At 41.8% G+C, this 26,980-nt stretch overlaps 1 protein-coding gene across 7 annotated transcripts in view; it reads left to right on the top strand.

Annotated features, from left to right (window-relative positions):
* The window catches only part of slc12a7b (solute carrier family 12 member 7b), a 91,843-nt gene extending 67,162 nt beyond the window's left edge, over positions 1–24,681 (top strand). For 3 of the 7 annotated variants that reach the window (XM_033639505.2, XM_033639508.2, XM_033639511.2), the window contains exons 7-26: positions 216–457; positions 573–784; positions 3,746–3,913; positions 4,011–4,109; positions 4,435–4,492; positions 4,656–4,830; positions 4,908–5,026; positions 5,201–5,299; positions 5,551–5,670; positions 8,845–8,949; positions 9,442–9,610; positions 10,168–10,363; positions 10,555–10,724; positions 10,889–11,020; positions 11,192–11,299; positions 11,626–11,742; positions 13,963–14,138; positions 14,827–14,841; positions 19,741–19,874; positions 21,924–24,681. In XM_033639505.2, the coding sequence (XP_033495396.1) occupies positions 216–457; positions 573–784; positions 3,746–3,913; positions 4,011–4,109; positions 4,435–4,492; positions 4,656–4,830; positions 4,908–5,026; positions 5,201–5,299; positions 5,551–5,670; positions 8,845–8,949; positions 9,442–9,610; positions 10,168–10,363; positions 10,555–10,724; positions 10,889–11,020; positions 11,192–11,299; positions 11,626–11,742; positions 13,963–14,138; positions 14,827–14,841; positions 19,741–19,874; positions 21,924–22,015 (2,706 nt within the window). In that variant the 3' untranslated portion in view covers positions 22,016–24,681. The remainder of the gene's footprint in view (positions 1–215; positions 458–572; positions 785–3,745; positions 3,914–4,010; positions 4,110–4,434; positions 4,493–4,655; positions 4,831–4,907; positions 5,027–5,200; positions 5,300–5,550; positions 5,671–8,844; positions 8,950–9,441; positions 9,611–10,167; positions 10,364–10,554; positions 10,725–10,888; positions 11,021–11,191; positions 11,300–11,625; positions 11,743–13,962; positions 14,139–14,826; positions 14,842–19,740; positions 19,875–21,923) is intronic. The other 4 variants (XM_033639509.2, XM_078162977.1, XM_033639507.2 and 1 more) reach the window with 3 other exon arrangements.
* The last annotated feature ends 2,299 nt before the right edge of the window (positions 24,682–26,980 follow it).

Genomic DNA, 26,980 nt, shown 5'->3' with positions numbered 1-26,980 from the left:
AAACCGTGTCCGCCAAAGGGTTGGAGATTTTTGTGGACCAACCAACTGACAAAGCGACCTATAGAGCTGCTGTGCACTGCTAATAAAATGGCTACCCTCGACTGTTTGCTCCCTTTATGTCTCCTACCTGTGAATTTTATTAATGTGCAGAGATGAAAAATGCAGCAATATGAAAGACATTTTGTTTTGTCTTGTCCTTCCCCGTCCCCATTCAGACCTACATTGTGCCTAAAGCAGCCATCTTCGTGGCAGAGAAAAAAGAGGATGAGGTGGATGCCCTGCTGAATAACATGCGTGTTTACGGCTCATGCTGCCTAGCGCTGATGGCTGTGGTTGTCTTTGTCGGGGTGAAATACGTCAACAAGCTTGCGTTGGTCTTCCTGGCCTGTGTCATTCTCTCCATCCTTGCCATCTATGCCGGAGTCATCAAGTCCATCTTTGAGCCTCCGGACTTCCCGTGAGTCCAGATGTTGCTGTTAAAAGACTGCATTTCAATTGTTAAGTCGTATTTTCATCAGTTTAATGAGTCGTATTTTAAACGTCTCACTTTGATCTTCTCTTCCTCCACACAGCGTTTGCATGTTGGGGAATCGCACCCTGCAGAACCACAACTTCGACCGTTGTCTGAAGACAGAAGTGATAGACAACATAACGGTCACCACCAAGCTGTGGAAGCTGTTCTGTGAGACAGACGGGCTCAACGCCACCTGCAACGAATATTTCAACAACAACAACGTGACAGAGGTGCAGGGGATCCCCGGGCTGACCAGCGGAGTAATTTCAGGTTGGAGCACAGTGTTTTAGGAGCAGTGTGGAAATGTGGTGGAATTTAAAAACAAGCTCACTGACCTATTTCTTCTAAGATATGTTGAACTTTTGTAATATCTGATGAAGTCACGTGTGTAGTTGTTTAAATCATCCAGAGTTTTCTCAGGTCACGCTCTTGTCACGCTGAACCAGACAAGCTGCACTTTAGAAGTAGGACAAAAAAGATAAATGTAGAGGCTCGGACGATATATCTCAACAGGAATCTACACCTTCACGGACTGCGATGTTTTATTAAATAAAGGACAAACTCAGAACATTCCTCATGTTATATAACGGTTGGCTGAGACAAACTAGTTTTCGTCCAAACATTCAGTGCAAATGCATTCCTGTCATATTTCATGTAAAGAATCTGGAGCAAGCATGTGCAGGTGCTGAGTGATTTCATATGTGATTATTTTACTCTCTCTGCTTTCTCCCATTCCCATTTACTTCATTTATTTTTCTTTCTCATCAGTGTCTTTCAAATAACTCCTCCTTGACTGTATCATCATTCTCTTACCCTCTCCGTCTGATTCAGTTTACAAGTCTGGTCCTCTGCACTTCACTTAAAACAACAAATCCATGTTGAAATCTGCAGGAGGAGAGCTAGTTATCATTAGGGATGTTCCTGCCGACTAATTTCCCTGTAAACTAAACGAAGATTTAAATTAAGACTAGTCGACTAGTCTAAAAAAGGGAAAACACTAGTGATGGCCAAATGAAGCCTCATGAAGCATTTTCTTTATTTTCTGAGCCCACTAATTGGTGCCTATTGTTTAAAGAGAGAGGCTCAAAGAATGGCGATTCAGTGTGCTTTCAGCCTTTTGTTGATGGCAACTCAGTCAAAAGTTAACCACTAAAATAACATCTAAAATAAATAAACTGCCTCTGAAATGTGGGGCACATTGAACCTTGCAGATTATCTGACAGAAATGATTGCAATTCACTTTAAAGTTAATGAAACACGTAAATTATTATTAAATTTCAGCTGAAATGAGAGGCATTTTGCTCCATGCAGTATGAATGTAAACCTGCACATTATCTGACAAGTCACTTAAAGTTAACAAATAATATAACATCTCAAAAAAGATTCATTGCTGCTGAATTAATTTTCTACATCAAAGTGCTGCCAAACCGCGCTGGTTTTGCGAGAGGACGTCTCTCTGTAGCATCCACTAGTGGCGGACAGCTGCATGACAGTGCAGCCTTGTACATGAATAAAACACTAATCAGTAGCGATGGCCAAATGAAGCCTCATGAAGCATTTTCTTTATTTTCTGAGCCCACTAGATGGCGCTTTTTGTTCAACAAAAGGTTGAAAGCACACAAACAAACTGCCATTCTTTCAGCCTCTCTCTTTAAACAATGAGCGCCATCTAATGGCCTCAGAAAATAAAGAAAATGCTTCATGAGGCTTCATTTGGCCATCACTACTAATCGGTTTAACCGACTAATATTTCTGGTGCAGACTAGCGAGGGGGCTGACGTTTAATCGTTTAGATGACTAATCGTGCTCATCAGTAGTTATCGTTACCTCTAAGCAGCTCACGGAGGTTGCATTGATTTACATTATGTATTAAGTAAAATGAGTATTGGCCGAAGATAAATTTTAAAGTTTTCATGATGTGAGAAGCTTGAATAAATACAGCTGTTTGAGGGAGAAATCTGTCGATAATAATAGTAATTATGACTTTATTAAAGACACAGAGAAAGGTCTATAGTGTACCACATAAAAACAGACAATCGTCTATGTACAAAAATATATAAAAAAGACAAGAAGTACCCAACACTACATTATGGAAGTTCATATTATAAAGACAAATTCAAGCCAGTGACCCCACAGTCTGGATGAAAACCTCACTGAGCTCACCTCAGGTTGGCCAAGGCCTGGATGATACTATTTTCCGAGACTACGCAGAGAGCCTGCACATTTATCAATATATAAGATTTCATATTAAGGCAGAGCAGGTCGGCACATCAACATTGACAAAAATTTGGCTCGCACTGCACCATCGTGGAAGTTAAAGGAGGAGTCTTATTCCATCGTTTAAGGCCACATTAAGTCTTTGCATGTTGCTCTTCCTATAACAGCACCACATTTGCAAGCATGCATAATAGTTTGCGTGTTCAACTTGCGACACTGTCTGTGGATATCTGTATTATCAGATAAATCACTGACAATAAAACAGCCAAGATATTTAACCTCATTACACACTTTTTAATGTCTTCACAGCACTGTAAAATACATATTAAAGAGGGAAGTATGATGTTTCATGTGTAGTAAAAAGGCTTTTGCTCATTTTTTAAAGATGTTTTCCATATGAAAATAATGGCCAAGACTTTGAAACTGTTCATTTATTGTTTTATAGTGTAGATTTCTTTGTTTCCCTGGAACTAAAGAAGAATAAATAACAACAGAACACAAAAGAAACACCAATATAAAAACTAGTGATGGCCAAATGAAGCCTCATGAAGCTTTTTCTTTATTTTCTAAGCCCACTAGATGGCGCTCATGGTTTAAAGAGAGAGGCTCAAAGAATGGCAATTCATTGTGCTTTTGACCTTTTCTTGAACATAAAGCGCCATCTAGTGGGCTCAGAAAATAAAGACAACGCTTCATGAAGCTTCATTTGGCCATCACTAATAAAAACATCGATATCAGCTATTGGTGACGTTTGCTCGCCTGGGGCACCAAATGTGCAAGGGCCGCCACTGTATCCATGACATGTTGGTTTGGTTACTGTGGTTGGATCAGCCAAAGAGTGGAACTATTTTTTGGACCATGGCGTTTCACTTTATTAAGGCTAAAATGGCGCAAATGTGGTCACAGCCTGCTCTCTCTATCTCTGTCTCTATCCCTTTTTGACTCAGGTCTGTGAAACCAAATGGACCTCTTAGAAACATGTCTGAGTTACTACTGACTCTGTCTCTCTCGTAGAAAACATGTGGTCAGTGTACGGCCCTCTGGGTATGATGGTGGAAGACAAGAAGATGTCATCTTTCGGGGGGAGTGACCCTGCCCAGGACGTCTACATGCCCTACGTGGTCAATGACATCACCGCCTTTTTCACACTCCTGGTCGGCATCTACTTCCCGTCTGTCACTGGTGAGACTATGACACACCCACACGCACACATTATGGTTGAGTAAAGAGTTTTGTTTGACTTCTGAAGATTGATTTTCTCTCGTGACACCTCCTCCAGGTATCATGGCTGGTTCAAACCGGTCAGGTGACTTGCGGGACGCCCAGAAGTCCATCCCAATCGGGACCATCCTGGCTATCGCTACCACTTCCTTCATCTGTATCCTTTAACCTCTGTGTGATGCTAATACCAGAAGTCTATGTGAAATATCTATCAGCTGGGCCCTCAAGTGTTTCGTATGGAGCTTGTGTTGTTGCCAGATATTGATTGAAAGTTCTCTTTCAGGCCACACAGTTGCTCGGCTTATAGGTTGTTGGCAGGAATACTTGTTTTTCGTGCCTTAGAACAAGAATCAAAGGCCAGTACAACAGAGCAGGCACCTCCAGTTAGACTGTGGGTGGTGTTTGCACCATATCTAAAGCTTTACAGCGAAGGTGAAGACTGTCTATAGATTCAATTTACTCTCCTGAACGGTGCCTCCCAGACGTCAGCTGTGTTGTTCTATTCGGCGCCTGCATCGAGGGAGTTCTCCTTCGAGACAAGTAAGAGTTTAACACAGAGCACGTACGGTGAAAGGAAGGTTTAAGGTCCCATGCAGATATATTTGTTCACGTGATGAGACCCTGCACCCTCTCAAACACATTTTATAGGCTGAATAAAAAACGTATGGTCCAATTAATGTGTGTGATTGTTTTTGCATTACAGATTTGGTGACGCAGTGAAAGGGAACCTCGTCATAGGCACACTATCATGGCCCTCGCCTTGGGTTATTGTGATTGGCTCCTTCTTCTCCTGCTGTGGGGCGGGGCTGCAGAGCTTGACCGGCGCCCCTCGCTTGCTGCAGGCCATCGCACGAGACGGCATCGTGCCTTTCTTGCAGGTTAGTCACGCACGGTCAACACAAACACAGTCGAAGCGGTAATTATCCTGTGCTGAGCTTTAATTTTCCTGTGGTAGGTGTTCGGTCATGGGAAAGCTAACGGGGAACCTACCTGGGCTCTGCTGCTGACTGCTGGGATCTGTGAGATCGGTATCCTCATCGCCTCCCTGGACGCCGTGGCTCCTATCCTCTCCATGTCAGTATCTGTTTGCATAGAGATATTACATGCTCGCTTTCCATGAAAACAGATCAGCAGATAAAGTCTCTGATCCCCCAAGTATTTGACTTCTTAAAGGCACTTACAGTAGGTCATAAAGAGGAGATTAAGATGATGAGTGAGATTTTTGGGCCTGTTGTCTTCCTTCCACAGGTTCTTCCTCATGTGCTACTTGTTTGTCAACCTGGCATGTGCAGTTCAGACCCTGCTGCGGACACCTAACTGGAGACCACGCTTCAAATACTACCACTGGTGGGTGATGAAGTGTATCGTCTCTCTGCAGTTCACCCCCTTCTTACTCTCACAGGGGAAGAGGAGGATATTAAAAATGTCTCAGGGTTCATGTGAGGCAGTTGTAACATGTGCCAGGCTCATTTAACCTGTCAGGGAGCTGTTGTTGTAATAACTGAGGCTTTCCTCGTGAAGATTTAGCACACATGCCAGTTAATGGCTGTGTGTGTGTACATAATGCACTGTTGTAAAGTGTGTGTTTCCTCCTACAGGGCTCTGTCCTTCCTGGGAATGAGCTTGTGTCTCGCTCTCATGTTCATCTGCTCCTGGTATTACGCCATCGTGGCCATGGGCATCGCTTCCTGCATCTACAAATACATTGAATACAGAGGGTGAGAATGACTTTATTTAGAGGTGCACACAGCAAATCCTCGACATGGTAAAGTTCAAATGTGGCAGCAAGTCAATATGACTGTTGGCCGGGAAACGGCGCTGCCAGAAAAGAAACTAAATCCAAGGGGAATAAATTCAATTCAATTCAATAGAACTTGTTTCTCCCAAAGGAAATTATTGTGGCAAAGAATGCTTCGATTACAGTAACACATTATACAGTAACAACAATTAACATTCACTGAAAAAACAGTAACAACCAGTGGGTTCCTGGGGTCAGGGTCACACACTGGGCCCAATTTTTAAAACAATAGACAATAAAAATGAATTAAAAAGGTGGAGAAACACTGACTGCTCCTGATAATCAATGTTTATAAAGGTAAATGTACAACACTGATACATTATACATAGAATATAAAATGATGTATGACGCTTAAATGAGGTCAGACATCTTGACAGTTATTGCCGCATGTAAAAATGTGAACTTTTATTCGGTAAGGTTTAAGGTTTATTTGGATCCCCATTAGCACAGAAACCGTGGCTATTCTTCCTGGGGTCTACAGCCATCACACATATACATTTTTGTCAGTGTACATACAACATACAACATAAAATCACATGACGCCACAGAAACAAAAGAAAACCGTTACAAATAAGCAAACAAACATCAGACCACAAAATACAGACAGGACAAGCTCCCAAGTTTGAGTTTCACTTCATGACAGATATAAGAATGTACATAACCAATACATAATCTACAAAATGTCTTTACTATCCACAGAAAGGCAAGAGTGACATCCCATATTCCCTCATGAGAGACACAATAATTTTCCAATTGATTTCCCATTGATATAACATTTGCTCACTTTTGCACATGCATACAGCCAACACCAGTCCTTATCTCAAAGGCAAGAAATCCCATACCAGTGCATGCATCCAGCACTCTCACACTCATACATATCAATGGCAAGTCAAACACAAGCTTTCACTACCCAGCAGTTTACCATAAACTATTAAAATTATTTATGAAGTATTCTTTGTTAAAAGATACTGTTTTAATAAACCTGATTTTGCTGTTCTCTTGCTTGATACGACTTGGTATAGAGTTCCATTCTTGTATTGCACGGTACATTATTGTCCGTTTTATTGCATTGGTTCTTGCTCTGGGTAGTGTAAAATTTCCTCCTGTTGCTTGCCTGGTTGTGTAATTGTGTCTCTCTGAGCTTAAGGTTAAGTTGTTATATAATACAGATGGAGTTTTTGTAACAAAAATATTTCTGAAAAATACCAGAAGAGAATAGAGAAGTCTGTTTTTAACCACTGACCAACTGAGAACTTCGTGCATTACAGCAACATTTGTTCTAAAATCGCACTTTAACACAACACGGACTGCTCTATTTTGCACCATTTGCAGTTCCTTTATTTTATCTCGTTGCATTTGACCATACTACCGGATATGCGACAATATTAATGCTTGAATTATTTGCTTTTTTGAACTATTTGTTAGCCGTTTTATACACCTTTTAACAGCAGAAATGCCTGTTCCCATATTTGCAACTGTCTTATTGATGTGTTTTGACCATGACAGTCTGTTGTCTATAATGACTCCAAGGAGCTTTGTTTCCTGAACTTGAATAATAGGCACATCATTTATATAAATATTTAACATTGGTTTAAAATTAAGCATATATTTTGAGCCAAAAATAATACTGTTTGTCTTGGAAACATTCAATACCAATCTATTTTTCTTTATCCAGTCAACCACAGAATGCAACTCAGAATTTGAAACTGTGTTTAACTCTCCAGCTGTGTTTGCCGACACATATACGGTCGAATCATCGGCATACATCGAGATGTTGGCTTGCTGTAAAACAAGAGGCAATTCATTTGTAAAAATAGTGTACAGCAACAGTCCAAGGCAACTTCCCTGTGGCACCCCCCAGTTCACAGACTTAACCTCGGAAAAACTTCCATTAAAGAAGACAGTCTGTGACCTATTTTGTAGGTAGCTTTCCAACCATAATAATGCAGACAGGGAGAAGCCATAACAATTAAATTTTTCTAATAATATTTTATGATCAATAACATCGAATGCAGCTGTAAAGTCAAGCATAACAGCACCTACTGTTTGCTTTTTCTCAATTTCTCTGAGCCAATCATCGGTCATTTGAACTACTACTACTACGACTACGGTAGGAACTACAGCGTTAAATGCAGAATATAATACTTAAGCTAATAACAATGATGATTTGTCCAAAAATCAGTCTTAATTGTGGTTAAAAATTATCTTGAAAAGACCTTAAAATGCACTAAATTTAACTTAGTGATACCTCTCTAATCATACTAAATGTAGTTGGCCCGCTGAGCGTAACAAAAAGGTATTTGTATAAACATCTTTCTTTCTTTTTATATAGTCTGGGGTGCACCAACTAAGATTACTTTTTAAACTCCATTAAATCATAGTTTAAATTTAAATTACGTTAAATTTAAACTTTAAAACTATCTTAAACTTCAGAAAGATTAAATTAAATCTTTTTGTAAATGTCAGTCTAGTTTTTAATTTAAACTTAAATTAAATGTAATTCAATCAAATTTAAAATGTGGTACAGTATTAATTGACTTACACTCAAGGAGGTTTAACTTTAAAATGGCTGCCTTTATGAGATGGATTAAGCAAGAAAGAAAAATCAAGTTTCTTGAATAAAGTTAAGGGACAGTTTTATGGTGTTGCTGATATTCTCTTAAGATACTAGTTCAGCATGGAAACTCCAATGGAGCTGAACAAGATTTGACATCTCCATACTGATTTAAGTCTATTTAATGCTGGTTTCCATCAATAAACTCAGATTTACTGAACAGATATTAATTTTTAACAGTGTAACAGAGCTCTGCTTTATTTTAAATATAGATTTACTCATTTTAGTTCAGTTTTGCTGAACCCTCAAATTAGAATTTATCTCAGATTTAATCAATTATTGTTGATGCAGCTCAGCCGTATTGTTTGGTGAAGCAGAAGATGTTCTCCCAGATCTGAAGGAACCCGACTAAAACAAACCAAACAGCTGTGAGGACAGTGTCAGACTGTTGAAATCTGTCCTCTGGCGTTTTGTTTTTATTATTCTGTTTTGTTGCCTCTTAATGTGAATAATTTCTGATAAATCATCTGTTGGCTTCAGGGCAGAGAAGGAGTGGGGAGACGGCATCCGTGGCCTGTCTCTAAATGCAGCACGCTACGCCCTCATTCGCCTTGAGGAGGCCCCACCACACACTAAGAACTGGAGGTACGGCACTGTGTGTGTGTGAGTGTGTGTTTCATATGGATGTGGTCACAGTTTGACATCGTGCCACCTGTCACTGTCGCGGTGGACAGAAGCGAGACAGAAATAGACACAGAGGGTGAATTTGATTAATCTCTTGGTCCTCTACCTAATCTGACAGCGGAGGTCGATGAGCCTTCGTACTGTACAGAGGCTCACACTGGCTGACCTTGCAGACTGCCTGTCCGAAAAACAAACAAGTATCATTTGCTTTCTTGGCGTGTTGAGTGTGGATACCCCTCTCAGGGATGTCGTGTTACCAATGATACAGAAGGCAACTGTTTGTTCCTTTATGTCTTCCAAACACATGTACTGTAGGATTGTAAGGTCACCATCCAGTTTGTTTTAACACAAAAATATTTGTTGCTGCTCATGAGCTCTGAGATGTAAAATTCAAGCAGTCTACTGTTACTCACCACTTTGCAAAGCAATCACATGTGACTTTTCCCCCCACAGGCCTCAGTTGCTGGTGCTGCTGAACGTTGACTCGGACCAAGGAGTCAAACACCCTCGTCTGCTGTCCCTCACCACTCAGCTGAAGGCGGGGAAAGGCCTCACGATAGTGGGGAATGTTTTAGAGGGAACCTATCTCACCAAAGACTCAGAGGCCAGGTGTGCTGAGCAGGTATGTTGGAAATGTGTACATTCAACTCAGTTCTGCTAAAACAAAAAAGGATTTCAGGTTTCACGAAACATCAGATGTGTTTTATTCTTAAATTATGTCCATCTATTGCCAATAAAATGTTTCTTTGTGGGCAGTGTTTAAAATGCACCACTGGGCCCACGAGTAAATCTGTTGCGTCAGTCAGGAGTTAGAGTTAGTGAGCATTTTACAACCAAACTGCAGCTGAACTCTGCCACCTGCTGGCCACACTCAGGAAGTCACTTGACTCTATTTTTTTTGCAACCTAATTTGACTGGGTCCTCAAAAGCGTTTTTAATCAGTGGATTAATTTTCTATGAAAGCCATCATGTGCAGAGGCTCAATTCCAGGTAACACACACTGCTGTATTAATGGCCATTGTTTGGACCCACTGTAATGAATTGTCCTGGATAGATGGAAATGGGAGTGCAGTCAAAGATCAGTACGATCTTAATTAAACATGTTTCTCTCAAGAGACAGTGCTGCATCAGTGTTAGACATACATTATGTTTGCTGTTCTTCTGTCTTCCTCGATCCAGAACATCAAGTCCGCCATGACAGCAGAGCGGACGAAGGGTTTCTGCCACGTCGTGGTGTCCTCAAACCTCCGAGATGGCATGTCCCACCTCATCCAGTCTGCAGGGCTGGGAGGCATGAAGCACAACACAGTCCTAATGGCCTGGCCCGGGACCTGGAGGCAGTCCAATGACCCGCAGTCGTGGAAGAACTTCATAGGTACAGAGCAGGAGACAGTTCACAGCAAACTGGAGTACAATTGTAGGTGCAGAAATGCATGATCAGATATGGACACTTATAGAAAATTACAGCTGAATTTATTTTAGAATCGGAAGAGAATTAACGGTAATACATCCTCCAATCTTTCCACTGAGATAACAATAACTGTCTTTCTCTGTGACTCCATCCAGAGACGGTGCGGGAGACCACAGCGGCCCATCAGGCCCTGCTCGTGGCTAAGAATGTGGACAGTTTCCCCACCAACCAGGACCGCCTGGGGGAGGGCACCATCGACGTGTGGTGGGTGGTGCACGATGGAGGCATGCTGATGCTGCTGCCATTCCTGCTGCGACAGCACAAGGTCGGTGTGCGCGTGTCTAGGGTTGGGTTGTCACATCTTTTTTTTGCCTCCTCCACTTCCCTTTGGTCCTTCATCGTCTCACTAATACATCCATCTACCTCTGACCGACAGTCTTGTTTTCCATTCCACCTTCTCGTATATTAACAGTGTCTTTCCTCCACCAGGTGTGGAGGAAGTGTAAGATGCGCATCTTCACCGTGGCCCAGATGGACGACAACAGCATCCAAATGAAGAAGGATCTCCAGATGTTCCTTTACCACCTGCGACTGGATGCAGAGGTGGAAGTAGTGGAGATGGTGAGACTTTATTTAATAAGATAGCACAGCATTAAACCCTTCATTTAGTAAGCAAAGCTCCCTGATACTGTGGCTTCATGTGTCACAAGCCTTATTCAGAGGTTTCGTGGTGGCTGTTTCCTGCTGCTCCACATCGTACTGACGACAGTGTTTGTCTCCTCTCCTGCGCAGCATGATAACGACATCTCAGCCTTCACCTATGAGAAGACGCTGGTGATGGAGCAGAGGTCTCAGATGCTGAAACAGATGCATCTTTCCAGGACTGAGAGGGAGAGAGAGGTAATGTACACCTTATCTCACCTGAGCACGACCCTGCACTCACAGTCTCTTTGTCTCTGTAGCTGCATTCAAAGTAAACACAAGTGAATGCAGTCTTTTTCTGCTGTGTATTAGATCAGATACTAATGAAATAAGCTCATAACATCTGTAAGAAGATGGTTGTTACTGAATGTTGTTTGCATTTTGCTCCCTGGTAGTGTAGGTCAGATTATTCAGTCTGTAACTACAGTGTTTTAGTAAATGTGGCCTGCCGCTACGTTACATGACAATTGGCCCTTTCCTTGTTCATCTGCCATCGCCGCTCTGGGCCGCCCCACATCGCTCAGATTCAGAGTATCACTGACGAATCGCGTAGTTCAATCCGGAGGAAGAACCAGGGCGCCGCTGAGGGCACCAACCTCAGCCGGCAGTCCTCAACGGCGGAGGACAATCAGGAAGACGAGGTAGCCGATGTTGTCAACCCCACTGTCTCACTGTTAGAAACACAAAGCTGTCTTCACAAAGCTGGACCTTTGGCTACAGTTTATCATTAATACGGTTTAAAATCTGGACGAAGAAAATCTGATTTTACTCCCATACTAAGTCATACATCACACACTCTAGCATGGATGTCAGACTGCGATGCGTATACAGTGTAGAGAACAGGAAGGAAGGGTAGAGAAGTAGTGATACTGCCATGTTTTAAAGTTAGTCATGCCATAGGACATGAATTATCAGTCAAAATGTGTGTATAGTTATTGAATTATATAAAGACTGACCTCTGAAATTGAAGCGTCATCATACTCAGACAATCGTAGTGCTAATTGAGATGTGTTTTGTTAAGTAGAAAACTCACAGATGATTTTATAAGAGGTCCTTACCAAGGTCCCTCAAGCATTTGTACAGTTGTGAATGTTGGCACTATTTTTTTTTATTACAAATCCTCACAGAAAAAGAGTCAGAGTCACTTTAGTTGCTCTACACCATGCTCCTTTTAAAACAAATGCTCCACAGCAGCTTCAGCCAGCCAAACCCAGTTTACCAGTCTACATAAAACGCACCAGTGTGAAGTCCTAGTCAGCCCAGAACAAGTTTGTTACTGTAGCATTGTCTGAAAAGTGCCATTCGCCCTTTTGGTAACTTGTTCCTGATTACAGATGGCATCCATCTTGTACATCTGACGATTAAACCACGAGTCCAGACAGTAGTGCCTCTTACTCAACAGTCATTGAGAGCTGCTTTGTGAACACCAGCCCGTTGCACCTTGAAACCGCTGCCTGACTTCCCAGTGCCTCCATAATCCCACCTCATCCCCACCTCCCCCAAAAATGTGAGCAGAGAGAGAGGACAGTGTTGTCTCAGAAACCTCAGAATTTGATACTTGATATCTTAATTTGCACCATCTACATCTCAGCTGGATGAGTCTGACATGTTTCTGAAAATGGCCGCTGCTCAGAGGATACACTCGTGACTGAGCAGCATTATATTCTGACAGAGCTACTGTCCAGCCTGCCTGTCGTTTATACTCCCCATTCTGACCTGACAATACTGCACTCTCTTTAATCATTTTCGTGTAACCCCAGTCATCTCCCACCCTCCATACTGTGCAGTAACGATCACAGCTAGTGGTCAAAAACAAAACAGGTAAAAGGATTATGCTCCAGAAACTGAACACCCACCATTCAGAAAATAATGTGCATGTTATTCACCACACTTTCTCCCTTCTAAATGTATTTAATGACAATAATCAGTAGGCTGTAAATATGTCACATAGTCAGCCTGCCTTTGTTTTAAGACGATATGTTCTGCATTTATGAAATATGAACGGGCACCAAGCAGCACAGAGGCCATAAGCCCTTTCTTTATGCTGACAGATACTAGTAATAAACCCATAATTTAATGTTATTATTTGTCATCGGCTGAGCTTACATAACTGCTGACTTTGTTCTCTGGAGCACAGACACTGAAACAGAAGTGAAACAAGTTGTCAAATATAATAAAAGCAGATTATACTTTATTATAATAAAGTATAATTTATTATCTGCTAACTACTGCTGTGCTGTATGATCTGCTGTATAGGCTTATAGACCAGCGTTAGAAGTGTTTCAGTAACATATTTGAGCATGTGTAATATTCTTTGGAAGCTTTGTATTCAATTTAAACCCTTGGATATCGTCATACTGCACCTTCCTTACTTATTCGTACTCTGCCAGCCTGGTTCATCTCCACCACCACTGCTCTGGTCTTGTTAGTCACCCATAAATGTCGTGTTTCAACCCTCACTGGGACCTTAATTCTGCACAGAGAAACACTGTCTTGTCATGTGTATTCGGTATGGTCCATGTGTGTTTTTGTAAATGTCGAACAGGTTTGTATTATTCTCTTTTTTCTCTAGCATGGTTTCACTGACTTGTAGAACAAAAGTTGTTGGTTTCCGTCTTCCTTTGCCCCATGTTTGATTTCTCACTTTGTGCACTATTTATTCTCTACCTCTACCTTTGATTCCTTTCTTTTGTCTTTCTTAGATAAAGTTGGACAACAACCTTGTCATCCTCTTATCCACCTACCACCTCTCCTTGTTTAAACCTCTACATCCATTCTGGTCGTTGTCTTTTATCTCGTCTCTCCCCTGAAATATCTCCCGGTCAATAACTTCCTCCCCCTTCTCTCTCGCTCCCCTCCAGGCCCAGCTCATCCATGACAGAAACACGGCGTCTCACGCCACGATAAACGACAAGGCCGACACCGGGCCCGATCGGGTCCACATGACTTGGACCAAGGACAAGCTCTTCTCGGAGCGTAATCGCAACCGAGAGTGCAACGCCAACGTGGCTGTGCGCGACCTGTTCAACATGAAGCCGTGAGTATTTGTTTGTTTGAAATTTTGAGTGTCAAGTCTTCTGTATAAGCTACTGAAACATACTGTGAATAGTGTTATGCATGTGCCTTGTGAGAGACATTTGCACCATTTTGAACAGCAAGTTTTAAGCGTCAGAAAGTATTAGAAGAGTAAACCTCAGCACTGACGACACTTCAGGATGGTGCCAAAGCCTCAGTGCAGGAGGACAGCATGTGTAGATGTAGCCATAGTGACGAAGCCTGGCAGGGTGAAACGGGAGGACTCTCTGCATGGCGTGTGCATTCAGGCTGCATTTGGTGTGTGTGCGCATGTGTGTACACGTCCAGCCATTTCAGTCTTAGTGCATGGCCAGAACACGCAGACCATTAACGCCGTCTCATCCCATACTGTCCATAAGATCAGTGTGTGGACTTAATCAGGTGCGGCCCAGTCCACTTTTATTGGCCTGTAAAGTTTGCCTTTCAAATCAGTCGTCGTAAAGTCTCACCGGACAGGAAGAAACAGAGGCTTCTTTTTCACAAAGCCTCGCCATACACATCAGTTCACCTTCTGGGGTCTTCGTGGGTCACCTTCGGGTGTCCCAGTGAGCCATTTGGGACAGTTGGAAGCATGCAGTGTGGTGGAGAGAGCTGATGTAGGAAGCATCTAAGCCTGTCTCTGTTGTTCTGTTCCATTTTCTTCCTTCTAGAGAGTGGGAGAGTCTGTAAGTGGCATTCTTTTTGCTCTAGGCTGCATGTGTGTGTGCTGCTGCTGTGGTGACTGTAGCTTTGCTCAGTGTCCTCCAGCTCGTGTGCTCGCACCTCAGTGTGTGTGTGTGTGTGTGTGTCTGCATCCTTGTTTGTGTGTCCTAATTTGCATGGACTTCCTGTTCTAACAGTTCGTTGGTTGGAAAGCCTTCATTGGTTTAATTTGCATATAATGTTTAAGATTTGTCTGCATGAGCAACTTTGTGCTTTCCATTGACCTTTTTTAAAATGATTAATAAATATTTTTAAATAAAACTTTTGAGCATGACATGAAATTATAAATGTTTTTGTTTTTCAGTGTAATGGAAAGCAGAACTTTGTGAAAGTGTCTTGTTTTTTCCTTAATGTGATTTTGCTTCTGGCAGTTGACATCGTGTGCTTTAATTGCTTTGTGATAAATCATTGTGAGGATGATGATAAAGAGGCAACATTTAAAGAGACAGAGCTGGAAGAGTTGTAACTATTAAAGCGACAGTTCACAGTTTTTGTGAGTTGCAGAGTTGCAGCTCTCCAACATAAAGGAACTAGATGTCACTCAGCTTGTGGTGCTGAAAGCGCCAAAAAATACATTTGAAAAACTCAACAGCAATGTCTCTCTCCAGAAGTCATGACCTTGTTACTCAAGATAATCCACAGACCTTGTTGTGAGCAGTTTCATGTAGGAACTATTTTCACACCCACCAACCATATCACCATGCAGAAGGAAGCGTGCATCTACTCATGGACGAGAGGCTCATGCTCCTGACAGTGAACATTAATAGTGTCCTCCTTGGCTGGGCTGTAACGTTATTTAGCTCAGTGGTGCTAAGTGAGCTAGCAGTAGATGTTTCCTTCTGCGCAGTGATACGGTTGGCAGTAGAGCTCTGACCTCTGCGCAACCAGACCTGCCAGGCTGTAAGTTTGGTTTGAATCGAGTTGGTTTCTCGCCAATTTAGTAGATGTTGTTTTTTTGTTTTTTTAAACTCAACTGGCAGTAAATAGCAGGCGTTTTAACGGCCTCAATCAAGAGGGAAAGAGAGAGGAAGAGGATGGGAGTACGAGTTGGAAAATGACAGAACAACTGAGTTAGGGCTGGGCGGTAGTCACGGTGACGGTAACTTTCCGCAGTAAACATGAGCCGCGGTACTGCTTTTATGGTTACCTTCATACTGCAGCACGCCGGCTATGGCGGCAGAATGGGGCCCGGCAGCCAGCCGGCCAGGCTGCCTGCCTGCCTCACGCACCTCCCTCGCTACGTGATGGAGATGGCCTGGCCAACTGCCCCAAACCCAGGCCCACGGGAGAAGGGGGCCTGGGAGCTGCCGGTCCTCCCTCTTTCCTCTAATGTTTATACATACTATATAACATTTTATACACAGTAATAGATGGATTAGCAACTGTTTTACTTCTGACAATAAATAGTTTTCATCCTAGACTTGTATGGCTTTTTAAATTGTTTTATTTAAGGTGTAAAAAAAAAAAGAGAGAAGACGATACTGCGATATCATACTGTCACCGTATCCCCCCAAAATAATACTGTGATATTGATTTTACGCCATACCGCCCAGCCCTAAACTGAATAATATACTGGAAAACTGGAAAAGGGAGCACATGTGAGAGAGGGATGGAAAACAGATGAAAGAGGGGGAAGGAAGGGCTGCAAGGTGACTTGATTGGCTGGCAGTGTTTCTTTCTGCCTCCCCAGCAGTGGGTGAGATGTGCCTAACATGAAGCGAAGACCAGTTCTCATCATCATCTGGGCGCCACATCGCCCTTGGATCACCTTGCGAACTAGACGAGAAGCATAGCCCGCTCTGCCGAACCTGTTGACGGCAGACTATTGAAATAATAAAGGAAAGAAGGAGAAGTGGTGCGAGGAAACACATCCCCTAGCTTCTAAATGTTTGAATACAGAAAATATAATATGTGCTACATTTATTTTGCAGCAGAAATTCAGTTTTTAATCGGGCTTTGGGTCAAAAACTGTTGCCATAGGTCGGGCATGGACAGAAACTGTGCGGGTTCATGTAGGGCAGGACCTGATTCTTTTGGCCTGATCAGAGCTCCAGTTGGTGAGTGTTGTTTTGTAGAAAGAAGATAGTTCCTACATGAAACTGCTCACAAGATCTGTGGATTATCTTGAGTAACCAGGTCATGATTTCTGCAAAGAGACATTGATGTTGAGTTTCTCACGTGTTTTTTGGCGCTTTGAGCACCACAAGCTGAGTACCATCTAGTTCCATTATATTGGAGAGAGGGCAGACATGTCTACACCTGATATCTCCAACACTCTGCAACTCACACTAAAACTATCTAGACTGATAAACAGCACTACAGGTAAGAGGACAAATATGTATTTTTGATTCTGATGTGAACTGTCCCTTTAATACACAGGATTCAATGAGTACAGTAAGCTATGACAAACTACACAATAATAAACACCATGTGGACCTCGTGGTGAAATACTGCACGTCTCTTTAGTCTCAAAATGCTGCCTCTTTATTTGGAGCTGCTTCAGTCTGTTCACCTTGCCTTGTTTACTCATTTGTGTTTGACGCTAACGAACAACATGCTAAAATGCAACTTGACAGAATGTTATTTCATATATGATCATGTGTTTTACTGGTTAAGGTGATTTCTCTACAAGTATATCAGTGATGTTTTAATTCATCAGCAAGTCAGAAAAACACCCTGTGACATTAGTTTTTTTGTTGTGTAACCACGTAAACCAGAGCCTGTTCTCAGTGAGGTTTCCAGCTCCACTGTAAATACTGGTTTTGTTCATTAAAAGACAAAGGTATAAGCAGGTGCTGGCTCAAACCCTCACAGTTTTGAGAGGATTTTCCACTCCTGTTACACTCAGGAGAGCTACCATGTTGCTCCAATAGGCCTTTTCCACAGAAAACATTTGAAATGTCCAGTTGGTGAAGCACGATTGAATCATGGCTGCTTTTGAATAGAATACAGTCATGGCTAATGTCATTAGTGACACCTGTGATTATCCTACTCTTACCAAATCTATACTACGTACTCTTCCTATACAGGGTGTATTACACACTAATCTGTTTTAGTAGTTAGTAAACGACAACATAAGCATAATTCACCATTTTTTATTAGCAGTAAATGATACAATACCAGTGATGTTTGGTGTCAGTCAACCTAAGATGTGAAGATAGTTTTTTTTTTTGCATTTCAACATGTTTTCAAAGCAGTTTTATCACCACCAAAACACTAGAGACTTAAGACAGAGTAACTTCAACCCTCGGAAACCTGGAGCGACATCACTTTTCTTGTGCTGCCTTCAGATGCCTTTCACAAGTATTCAAACCATTGAGCCCTCGGGAAATTAGTGCGATTTCTTTCAAAAACATGGGGGAACAGGGCAATGAGCAAATTGTAAAGAAATGTCCCACAAATTGCCCCCAAAAATGTATTATTTATTATTATTAAATTATTTAATTTACTATTACTTATAATAATAATTATTATTATATTTAAAAGTAATTATATTAATTATAATAATTTTTAAGCACTATTTCTAGGTCATTTACTTTTTTGTTTAATGCAATTAAACAATTTTCTTGCATTTCTTGTTGTTTTTAATTTTCTCTTTTTGAATATTTCTTTAAAAAATTTTAGGTCTTTTATTTCGTTGCTCATTGCCTTCGTCCCATTTAAAAAAAACAAACTAATTAGCTCAGGTTTTAAAGGGTTAAAGGCACAGTTCAGTTTTGTTTGTTTTTTTGAAGTGGGGTTGTATGGGGTAGTTATCCATAGACAGCAGATTACATACAATAGATGGCAGTCTGCACACCCTAAGTTTGCAGAAGCAGGCAGGAGTCTGAAATGGAAGTTAAGCAATCGACTGTTGTGGAGGGGCCAGCAACAAAATATACTGTATATTTTAGTCACGTAAAAATATCAATAACCGTTTAATGTCAGACAGAGATTTCCAGCTGGAAAATAAAGCTCTCTTTAATGCCAGACTCCATTGACAAAAACAGTGATCTAACATCGCTGAGCACAGGAGCTGCTGGGCTACTGCTGCTTCCAACAATTAATTTGTTTGTGTTATTGTGTGACTTTGGTGTTAAAAAAAGTTAGTTTGGACTCACCAAAGTCACACAATAACACAAACTAACTAACTGATTGAAACAGCAGTACACCAGCAGCTCTCCTGTTGAGCGAGGTAAAATTACTCATTTTGTCAATGGAGTCTGGTGGCTTTGACGAGAGCATAGATGGGAACTGAAGCTGTTAACAGCTTTCCCGTTGTAACCAGCTGTCTGACAGAAAGGTAAAGCACTGAAAATACTGTCAATATAGCGTACACTTAAACTGATATTGATTTTTTTAGTTGGGACTTTCTTTAGGTGACTAAAATGTGTTTTGCTGCAGACCCTATCTACAGCAGTACATTGCTTAGCTTCCATGTCAGACTCCAGCCTACTTCTCCAAACTGGGAGCGTGTTGACTGATATCTACTCTTTGTAATATACTGTATATGGATATAACCCCACACAACCCCACTTCAAAAACGGAACTATCCCTTTAAGTGCTGACACACTCAAAACCTCTTTATTATCATTGTGTCCTATGGAACTTGCAAATCTATGGGTCAACTATGTTTCCTATGAAAAAGGCCTTTTGTAGTTTGACACCAGCATTAAGCTATGAGACTCTCGGATTACTTACAAGATCTCAACAGATCACCAGTATACAGAGAAAATGTCTTACATAGCACAAGTCTAGTTTCACATCGATGAAGTTGTGAAGATTACAATACAGTTTTTAGCTCTGAAATTTAGCGTTTAGTTTAGTTCTCCATGTTTTCTTTAGTGCTGTCCTCTCTCACTTTGATCTTCCTGTCAAACTAGGAACCAGTCAAATGTCCGTCGGATGCACACAGCTGTCAAGCTGAATGAAGTGGTGGTCAACAAGTCGCAGGGAGCTCACCTGGTGCTGCTCAACATGCCCGGACCACCGAGGAACAGAGGCGGAGATGAAAACTGTATCCTTAAAGCAGCTGTAATCTGTGCTTTTATTATAACAGTGTGATGATGGGAAAGGGATCGCTAGTGAGGATGATGTTTCACGTCACTCTCACGGCTCGCATCGTTTTTAGCAGCATCAAGCAGCTGTTTTCAGTGATGAATCTTCTCAAACTCCACTGTATACCAGTGATGGCCAAATGAAGCCTCATGAAGCATTTCCTTTATTTTCTGAGCCCACTAGATGGCGCTTTTTGTTCAACAAAAGGTTGAAAGCACACTGAATCGCCATTCTTTGAGCCTCTCTCTTTAAACCATGAGCGCCATCTAGTGGGCTCAGAAAATAAAGAAAATGCTTCATGAGGCTTCATTTGGCCATCACTACCGTATACTACCAGCTCAGCCCCAAACTGCAGTCAGTTGGGGCAAGTTGGTGGCAACAAAAAACAGGGCTACAAGAGAGTAAATATTTGACTTAAGTTCATCAGCTGGACAATAACACAACTCCAAACGAATGCTAATGTCGCTCTGTAACCGCTGAGTGTTTAAATAAGCAATAGTTTGCTTTTAGGTTGGCTTTATTAACTTTAAGGTGATCATATGTCGAAGTTGTGCTCTGAACATGTGTCTGCAGCCCCTAGCTGGCAAAAAAAATCCATTATAACATAAATGTTCTGGTTCTGTTTCCTGTTGGGATGTTTGTTAATGCAGCAGCTGACAAGGAAACTATGGGTGCGTTCGTAAACACACTGCACCAACGATAGTCGAGCAGTGCCGACCCGTGGTATAGGCTGTATAGGCAAATGCTAAAGGTGATGTCATCTATAGGGAGCGCCACAAATGGGGGAAGAAAAAAAACTGTTTGTCTTTTAATATTTTTTACCAATACCGGGGGAGGCTTGCTGAGGGCACCACATGTGTTTGGACCGTCACTGTAGTCAAGTCTTTATCTTTTTTTTCTCTTTCTGCACTTTGAGCACCTTTTTGTGCACAGATGTCTTAAATAAATAGACTATTTTTGCATCTATCTCAACCAGTGGACCTTTTTGTGGCCTTCTAGCAGTGTGTGGGTATCTTCTCTGCTGTCCTGTGCGTTCGTAAATACTCACTCCGAGTGCTGGAGCATACTTTGGCACGAAATTTGAAGCACTGCTAGAATCTACCATTCAGTTTGTCTTCGAACAGCAGCGCTCTAACTTAATGTAGAACCTCAGATTGGATTAATGAACACACCCTGTAAAAGTATAGCATAGTTTCCTTGGTAGCTGACAGAAAGTGAGCAGAGTCCAAAGCTTTCGCCCCGCAGGGACCAGGGTTTTTGGTAGGGCAGGCTGGAAGATATCATCACCCTGGTTCCCTCAACAAAAAAGCAATAGGATTTTTCCATTGGATTTTCTGTTTATTATACTTATGCGGTTTGTTCAGAAATGAACACTGCTTTTATGATATTTTAAGTATAAATACAATCGCCAGAAGTAAAAAGCTACCTTAGGCTATAAACAGCCAACACCATGTTGGCATGACCTCAGTGTCACCACCATAATGAGGCTGTTAAGGTTGTGTTCGACGTGATGACATTTAACGGCCCCGACAACCTCTGTAGTCTCGTTTAGCCACTTCTTATAACCGCATTTTTAAGACAAGTAAATGGTTAAGTATTCACTAGTGATGGCCAAATGAAGCTTCATGAAGTGTTGTCTTTATTTTCAGAGCCCACTAGATGGCGCTTTTTGTTCAACAAAAGGTCGAAAGCACACTGAATTGCCATTCTTTGAGCCTCTCTCTTTAAACCATGAGCGCCAACTAGTGGGCTCAGAAAATAAAGAAAATGCTTCATGAAGCTTCATTTGGCCATCACTAGTATTCACAGATGCAACGTTTACTGACTGATTTAATGTAGTAGAACAAAAGTGAAAAACTACGCTTGGTGCCAGACCTTATTTCAGGCATCTAACCGAAACCTTTGAGATGTGGGATCCAGAAATGAGGGTGGGGGGATATAATGTGTGTGGTGATGTGGTTCTCTGTTTATGTCTCTGTATGTTTGATCCCCTGACTGCTCCTCTCAGACATGGAGTTCCTGGAGGTTCTCCTCGAGGGTCTGAACCGGGTCCTCCTGGTGCGAGGCGGCGGCCGTGAAGTCATCACCATCTACTCTTAAATAAAAAAAACTCTTAACGCCCCACCCTGCATACATGGGCTGTTCCCATGGATACCGGTCACCGGGCATTTTCGGGGGGAAGAAGCCTAATTTGGTTTTTGTGAAGGGCGGGGGTTGTTGGAAGGCGGGACCACTTGTGATTGACAGATGGTTTGAAGGACCTCAGGACGAAGGAAACGGCGTTGAATCAGTCGACTGGCCGAGAGAGCGAGCACAGTGTGCATCCACGCCGGGCCACTGCACCCCTGCACGTGGAAGATAGAGCATAGAGACACTTTATATTGTTCATTTAACTCTGAAAACGTTGTTATGTTCTGTTACATTTTCATATTCTTTCCCTCTTGTGTTGATGTTGTCGAGTTACTGGTGCTCACTGTGTAAAGATAAGCAAAGAATGTGTGCACCTCGTAGTCTTTCATGTTGCACTCTGGGTGCAGAGACGTTTGCTGGACCTGAGACAAGGACAAGTTACAGAGTGGCTTTGAAAGCTGACAACACATACTGGACTTTCAATATTAGATACAGTTTGGTGATCTGTGCGGTCTGCGTCACCATTCGTGATAATGTTTTTGTTTAAGATCACTTTAAAGAAGCTGCTTTCAGTCTGAGAGAGCAAGCAGCGTGTTTAGAAGCTTTCTGATTAGGTTGTAGAGTTGTTACCGTTGCAGAACAAGGGTCACGTGTGTAACTGAAGGTCCTCTCTAAAGCAGCATGTAGTTGTAGTGTTCGTGGTCGTTCGCCTCATCAATGATTTACTGACGGACTGGCTGAGAGGATGTGCTCACTACATGTTGGATAGGAGCATTTCAGCTGGATCATTGGTCACCATCTCCCACACTCTAATAACACTATCATTTTAATAGGGAAAATAGCCATATTCTATATTTTAGGACCCTTTGTAAGCTTTATAGGATGACATATGAAATGCACATGTATACATATTTATGCTGACTGAAGTAGTGCTCCGTTTAGAGTACCTATAGATTCTTTTTTTAAATCCAAGGGCTGTTTGACAGCATGCAGTAGATTAATGAGAAAGTAGATCAGCTGAATTTTTAATCTGCCATCGGAGCTGTTGGCATTTAACAAAGTGTACAAATGTGAATCTGTGTAATTCTTCCCGTGTAGACGTAGTGACAGCACTGTTGACTTTGCACTTAATTCAATGTGGACTCTCACCCGGTTCTGTCGCCTACAGTGACGCTTTCCTCTGGTCAATACGTCGTGACATTCTTCGTACGTTGAAGTGGAGCGAGATACTGATAAATGAGCTTACGAGGTTGCACACAGCAAGTTATTCCATGCTATTTAATACTCATGTTTCAATGTTGTTTTTATAATATTTTACCAAGCTCTTCAGGCTTCGAGTCCCAGACTGAGTAGAATAATGTGTAGGAGAAAAAGTGCCAAAATGACTACAAAAGAAACTGTGGAAGTATTACTGATGCGTCGTAGAGCGCGGCCACACTGTCGCCACCGCTTTTTGCAAATGCAACTAATAGTGCACTGTCCGGGGCATTTCAAACCATCTCACGTGGACTGAAGAGATTTTCGTCGAGCCCTTTCTCTCGTGTACCTCCACAGTTTCTTTGTCAAATTAGCTGTGCAGTATTTTGTAAAGCAGAAAGTCGTGTTCTCCTGTGCTCCTTTGCAGGGAAATGAGAACTTCTGATTGTCAGTTATGCAACATCTGTGTTTTGTTTTGTTTCGTTCAGTTGTCGATGTTCGCCTGTGTAACTATATAGTCACGGTCTGTGTAGTGTTTGTTACATTATAACTGATCTTCTGTTACTTTAAGTGTTAATTTTCTGTTTGATTTGTATGGAAGGAGGCAGAGAGGCGGTGTGTGTGGTGACGGAGGCAGATGGGAAGTTTTTGTGTTTTGTTCCAACCCATCAGAAAAACACAGGACTGAATCCCCCCCTCGGGACACAGAGGCACCCTGGACTGAAAGTTATTAGGAAACCAGAATGAAGCAACCACGGTGCAAATGAATGGTTTAAATGACTCTATCACAATATGAAGTTCAAACAATTTCTTGTTCAGTTTTATACTTTAGCCACCAAAGATTAAAAAAAATAGTTCTGTATAAATAAATTTGAAATTGTTTAGTTTTAAGAAACATTGAAAGTTGTAAAGATAAATTATTAAAGATGTTTTTTTGTTTTTAATTTGGTTACTGAGCTGAATATCAGTAGCTTTGCGTAAATAAAACATGAAACCCTAAACAGAAGATGCTAATAAAGAAAAAAAAAAAGATTTCTGGAGGTAAAATAGGATCATCATCAGTGTGTGTTTCACAGCTCTAATGTTTGAGGTGACTGGAGAATGTTATCTACCTCAAGGTGTCACTGAGGCTCGGCTGAAGAAATAAAAACCTGTTCAATCACATCTCTCTTTCAGAACCGATGTTACATACGGATTCATGAAAGGAGAAATAAAAGCTCTGCGATGTGAGAGGACTGGCAGAATAGTATGTGTGTGGGTGGGAGAGTGTGTGTGTATGAGTGTGAGGTGAAGCTGTTTGTGTTTCTGCTGTTGTCCGCCTCAGCTGGCAGGTCTCACAGGCTGGAACAGGAAGTCACTTTTGGGCGCACATGTAGAGGAAGGTAGCCCTGTAAATTGTATTTGTGCCTCTGAGTAATTATTAAAAGTGCTGAAATAAACCACAACTGGTCTGCGTCCTGATTCTAGCCTCATTATTCAAGAAGCGTGTAAAAGGGGATTTATACTCATGCGGCAGTGTCTACAATGTTGTGAGCATTTATACTTGTATGGTGGTGTGTCTGTGTCACTCTGCAGTTACACCTCCAAAACACTAGTGAGCAGTGGAGGTCTGTGAAGTGCTGTAAAGTTTAGTTGATTCAAAACACACATTAAACACACATTAAACATGGCTTAATAGAGACCATTTCAAACACAAGTACACAAATCAGCTTCACTATAACTCGCAGCATCCACAGACAAACACTTGTCTTTATCTGGACACATTTTCCCCACAAATACAACATGCTAACGTTATTAGCACAAGCCTATGGCATTTTACAATGTATAAATTAGCCTAGCAGCAAGCAGACTTTTTCTCATATAAAACCAGAGACAACAGCAACATTTAACAAAGGTAACGTTACAAAATTCATCTCCATTACAGCTCACAAGGTTCACTGACAAAACAACTGTCTTATACTAAACACGTTTTCCAAACAAATACAACATGCTAACGTTATTAGCACAAGCCTATGGCATTTTACATTGTATAAATTAGCCTAGCAGCTAGCAGACTTTTCCTCTTCTCATATGAAGCCAGGGACAACAGCAACATTTAACAAAGGTAACATTGCAAAATTCAGCTCCATTACAACTCACAAACTTCACTGACAAAACAACTGTCTTATACTAAACATGTTTTCCAAACAAATACAACATGCTAACGTTATTAGCACAAGCCTATGGCATTTTACATTGTATAAGTTAGCCTAGCGATGAGCATAGATTTCCTCTGCTCATATGAAGCCAGGATAAATCACACACAAGACTTAAAATACTATTTTTGTGGAGGCTTCATTGTCTTCACAATTTATTGTTTCTTATCTGTGAAATTAAAGTAAATAAAAGCTTTGTTTCCACTGAGGGAAATGGTTTCAGCTGACAGAGACAGACAGGAGGTCTGCGTCGCTGTGACGTGTAGTTACATTTCTGGGGAGGTGCACGTCAGGCTACAGCATCAATTCGACGCAGACATATAAATTCCGCCTCAGTTTTAACATGATTTAAAGATTAGGGAAACATTTTGTATTTTGTAGTGATGGCCAAATGAAGCCTCATGAAGCATTTTCTTTATTTCCTGAGCCCACTAGATGCCACTTTTTGTTCAACAAAAGGTTGAAAGCTTCACTGAATTGCCATTCTTTGAGCCTCTCTCTTTAAACCATGAGCGCCATCTAGTGGGCTCAGAAAATAAAGAAAATGCTTCATGAGGCTTCATTTGGCCATCACTAGTAATTTGACTATTGACAGTGTAGTTTTATGCTTACACACCTCTTAAAATAATCTGACAAGGGAAAATTACTTGAGCACCTCTGGAGCAGTCACAAAGGATGAGCTTTAACTCCTGCTGAAGAAGATAAACTCAGACAGAGAGTAAAGGTGTGCTGCAGGTGAATGTGCAGACTGTTGGTCAAGTTGATGGAGCAACATTTACCCACTAGAGGGCAGTGTTTCCCTTCCTTGAGGCTGGCCTCATGCAGCTCGATGGCAGCCACTGATAAAGACATTTATCTGCGAGCCAAATCAAGCATGGGCACATTTTTGTATCAGGTGACGTCCAGAGATAGCTCCAAATGTTTGTGATATGTTTACTGGCCTGAACTAGTCCGCCCACATCATCTCAGCCTGCAGCAGGCTGTCAGGTTATCATCCAGCCCCTCTGCTGTGGGAGGTGTCGGCCTGCTCCTGCCCCATCTGCACCTCCCCTTCCATCCAACTGGATAATCAGCTATCCAACAGGCCTGACCCCGACTGGTCACATGACCTGTCTCACACAAACAAACCATACCAACATCTGATTCAATCAGAGCGTGACCATGAGAAAGAGGGAGAGCGGACCAGAGACAGTGCTGGGACATGATGCTTTTCATGTTTACACAATTTATACGTCACCCTTTGAAAGTTGCACCAGCCGGCCTGAACACATGCATTCATTATGTATGGTGCAGGGGAAAGTATTGACTTCTTTTAAAAGCTAATCTCTCGAGCTCATCTTATGGTGTATTACAGTAACCTAAGGAGGAAGTGATGTCGCCGATTGCACACTGAACGTGAGTCGTGTTACCAAACGATCCAGTGTTCAAAGAGGCCTCAGCTGCTGCTCCTTCTGATTCTAGCAGCCACACATTCTGCCATAAAGTCTCTGACAAGAACACCCGTGGGTTTTGTCTTTGCTTGACCTTTGACCTCAGCCAGTGG

The sequence above is a fragment of the Epinephelus lanceolatus genome, chromosome 20 (genome assembly GCF_041903045.1).
Source record: "Epinephelus lanceolatus isolate andai-2023 chromosome 20, ASM4190304v1, whole genome shotgun sequence".
Lineage (NCBI taxonomy): Eukaryota > Metazoa > Chordata > Actinopteri > Perciformes > Serranidae > Epinephelus > Epinephelus lanceolatus.
The sequence above is the reverse complement of the archived record's forward strand: the minus strand, read 5'-3'. Positions and strand labels throughout refer to the sequence as shown.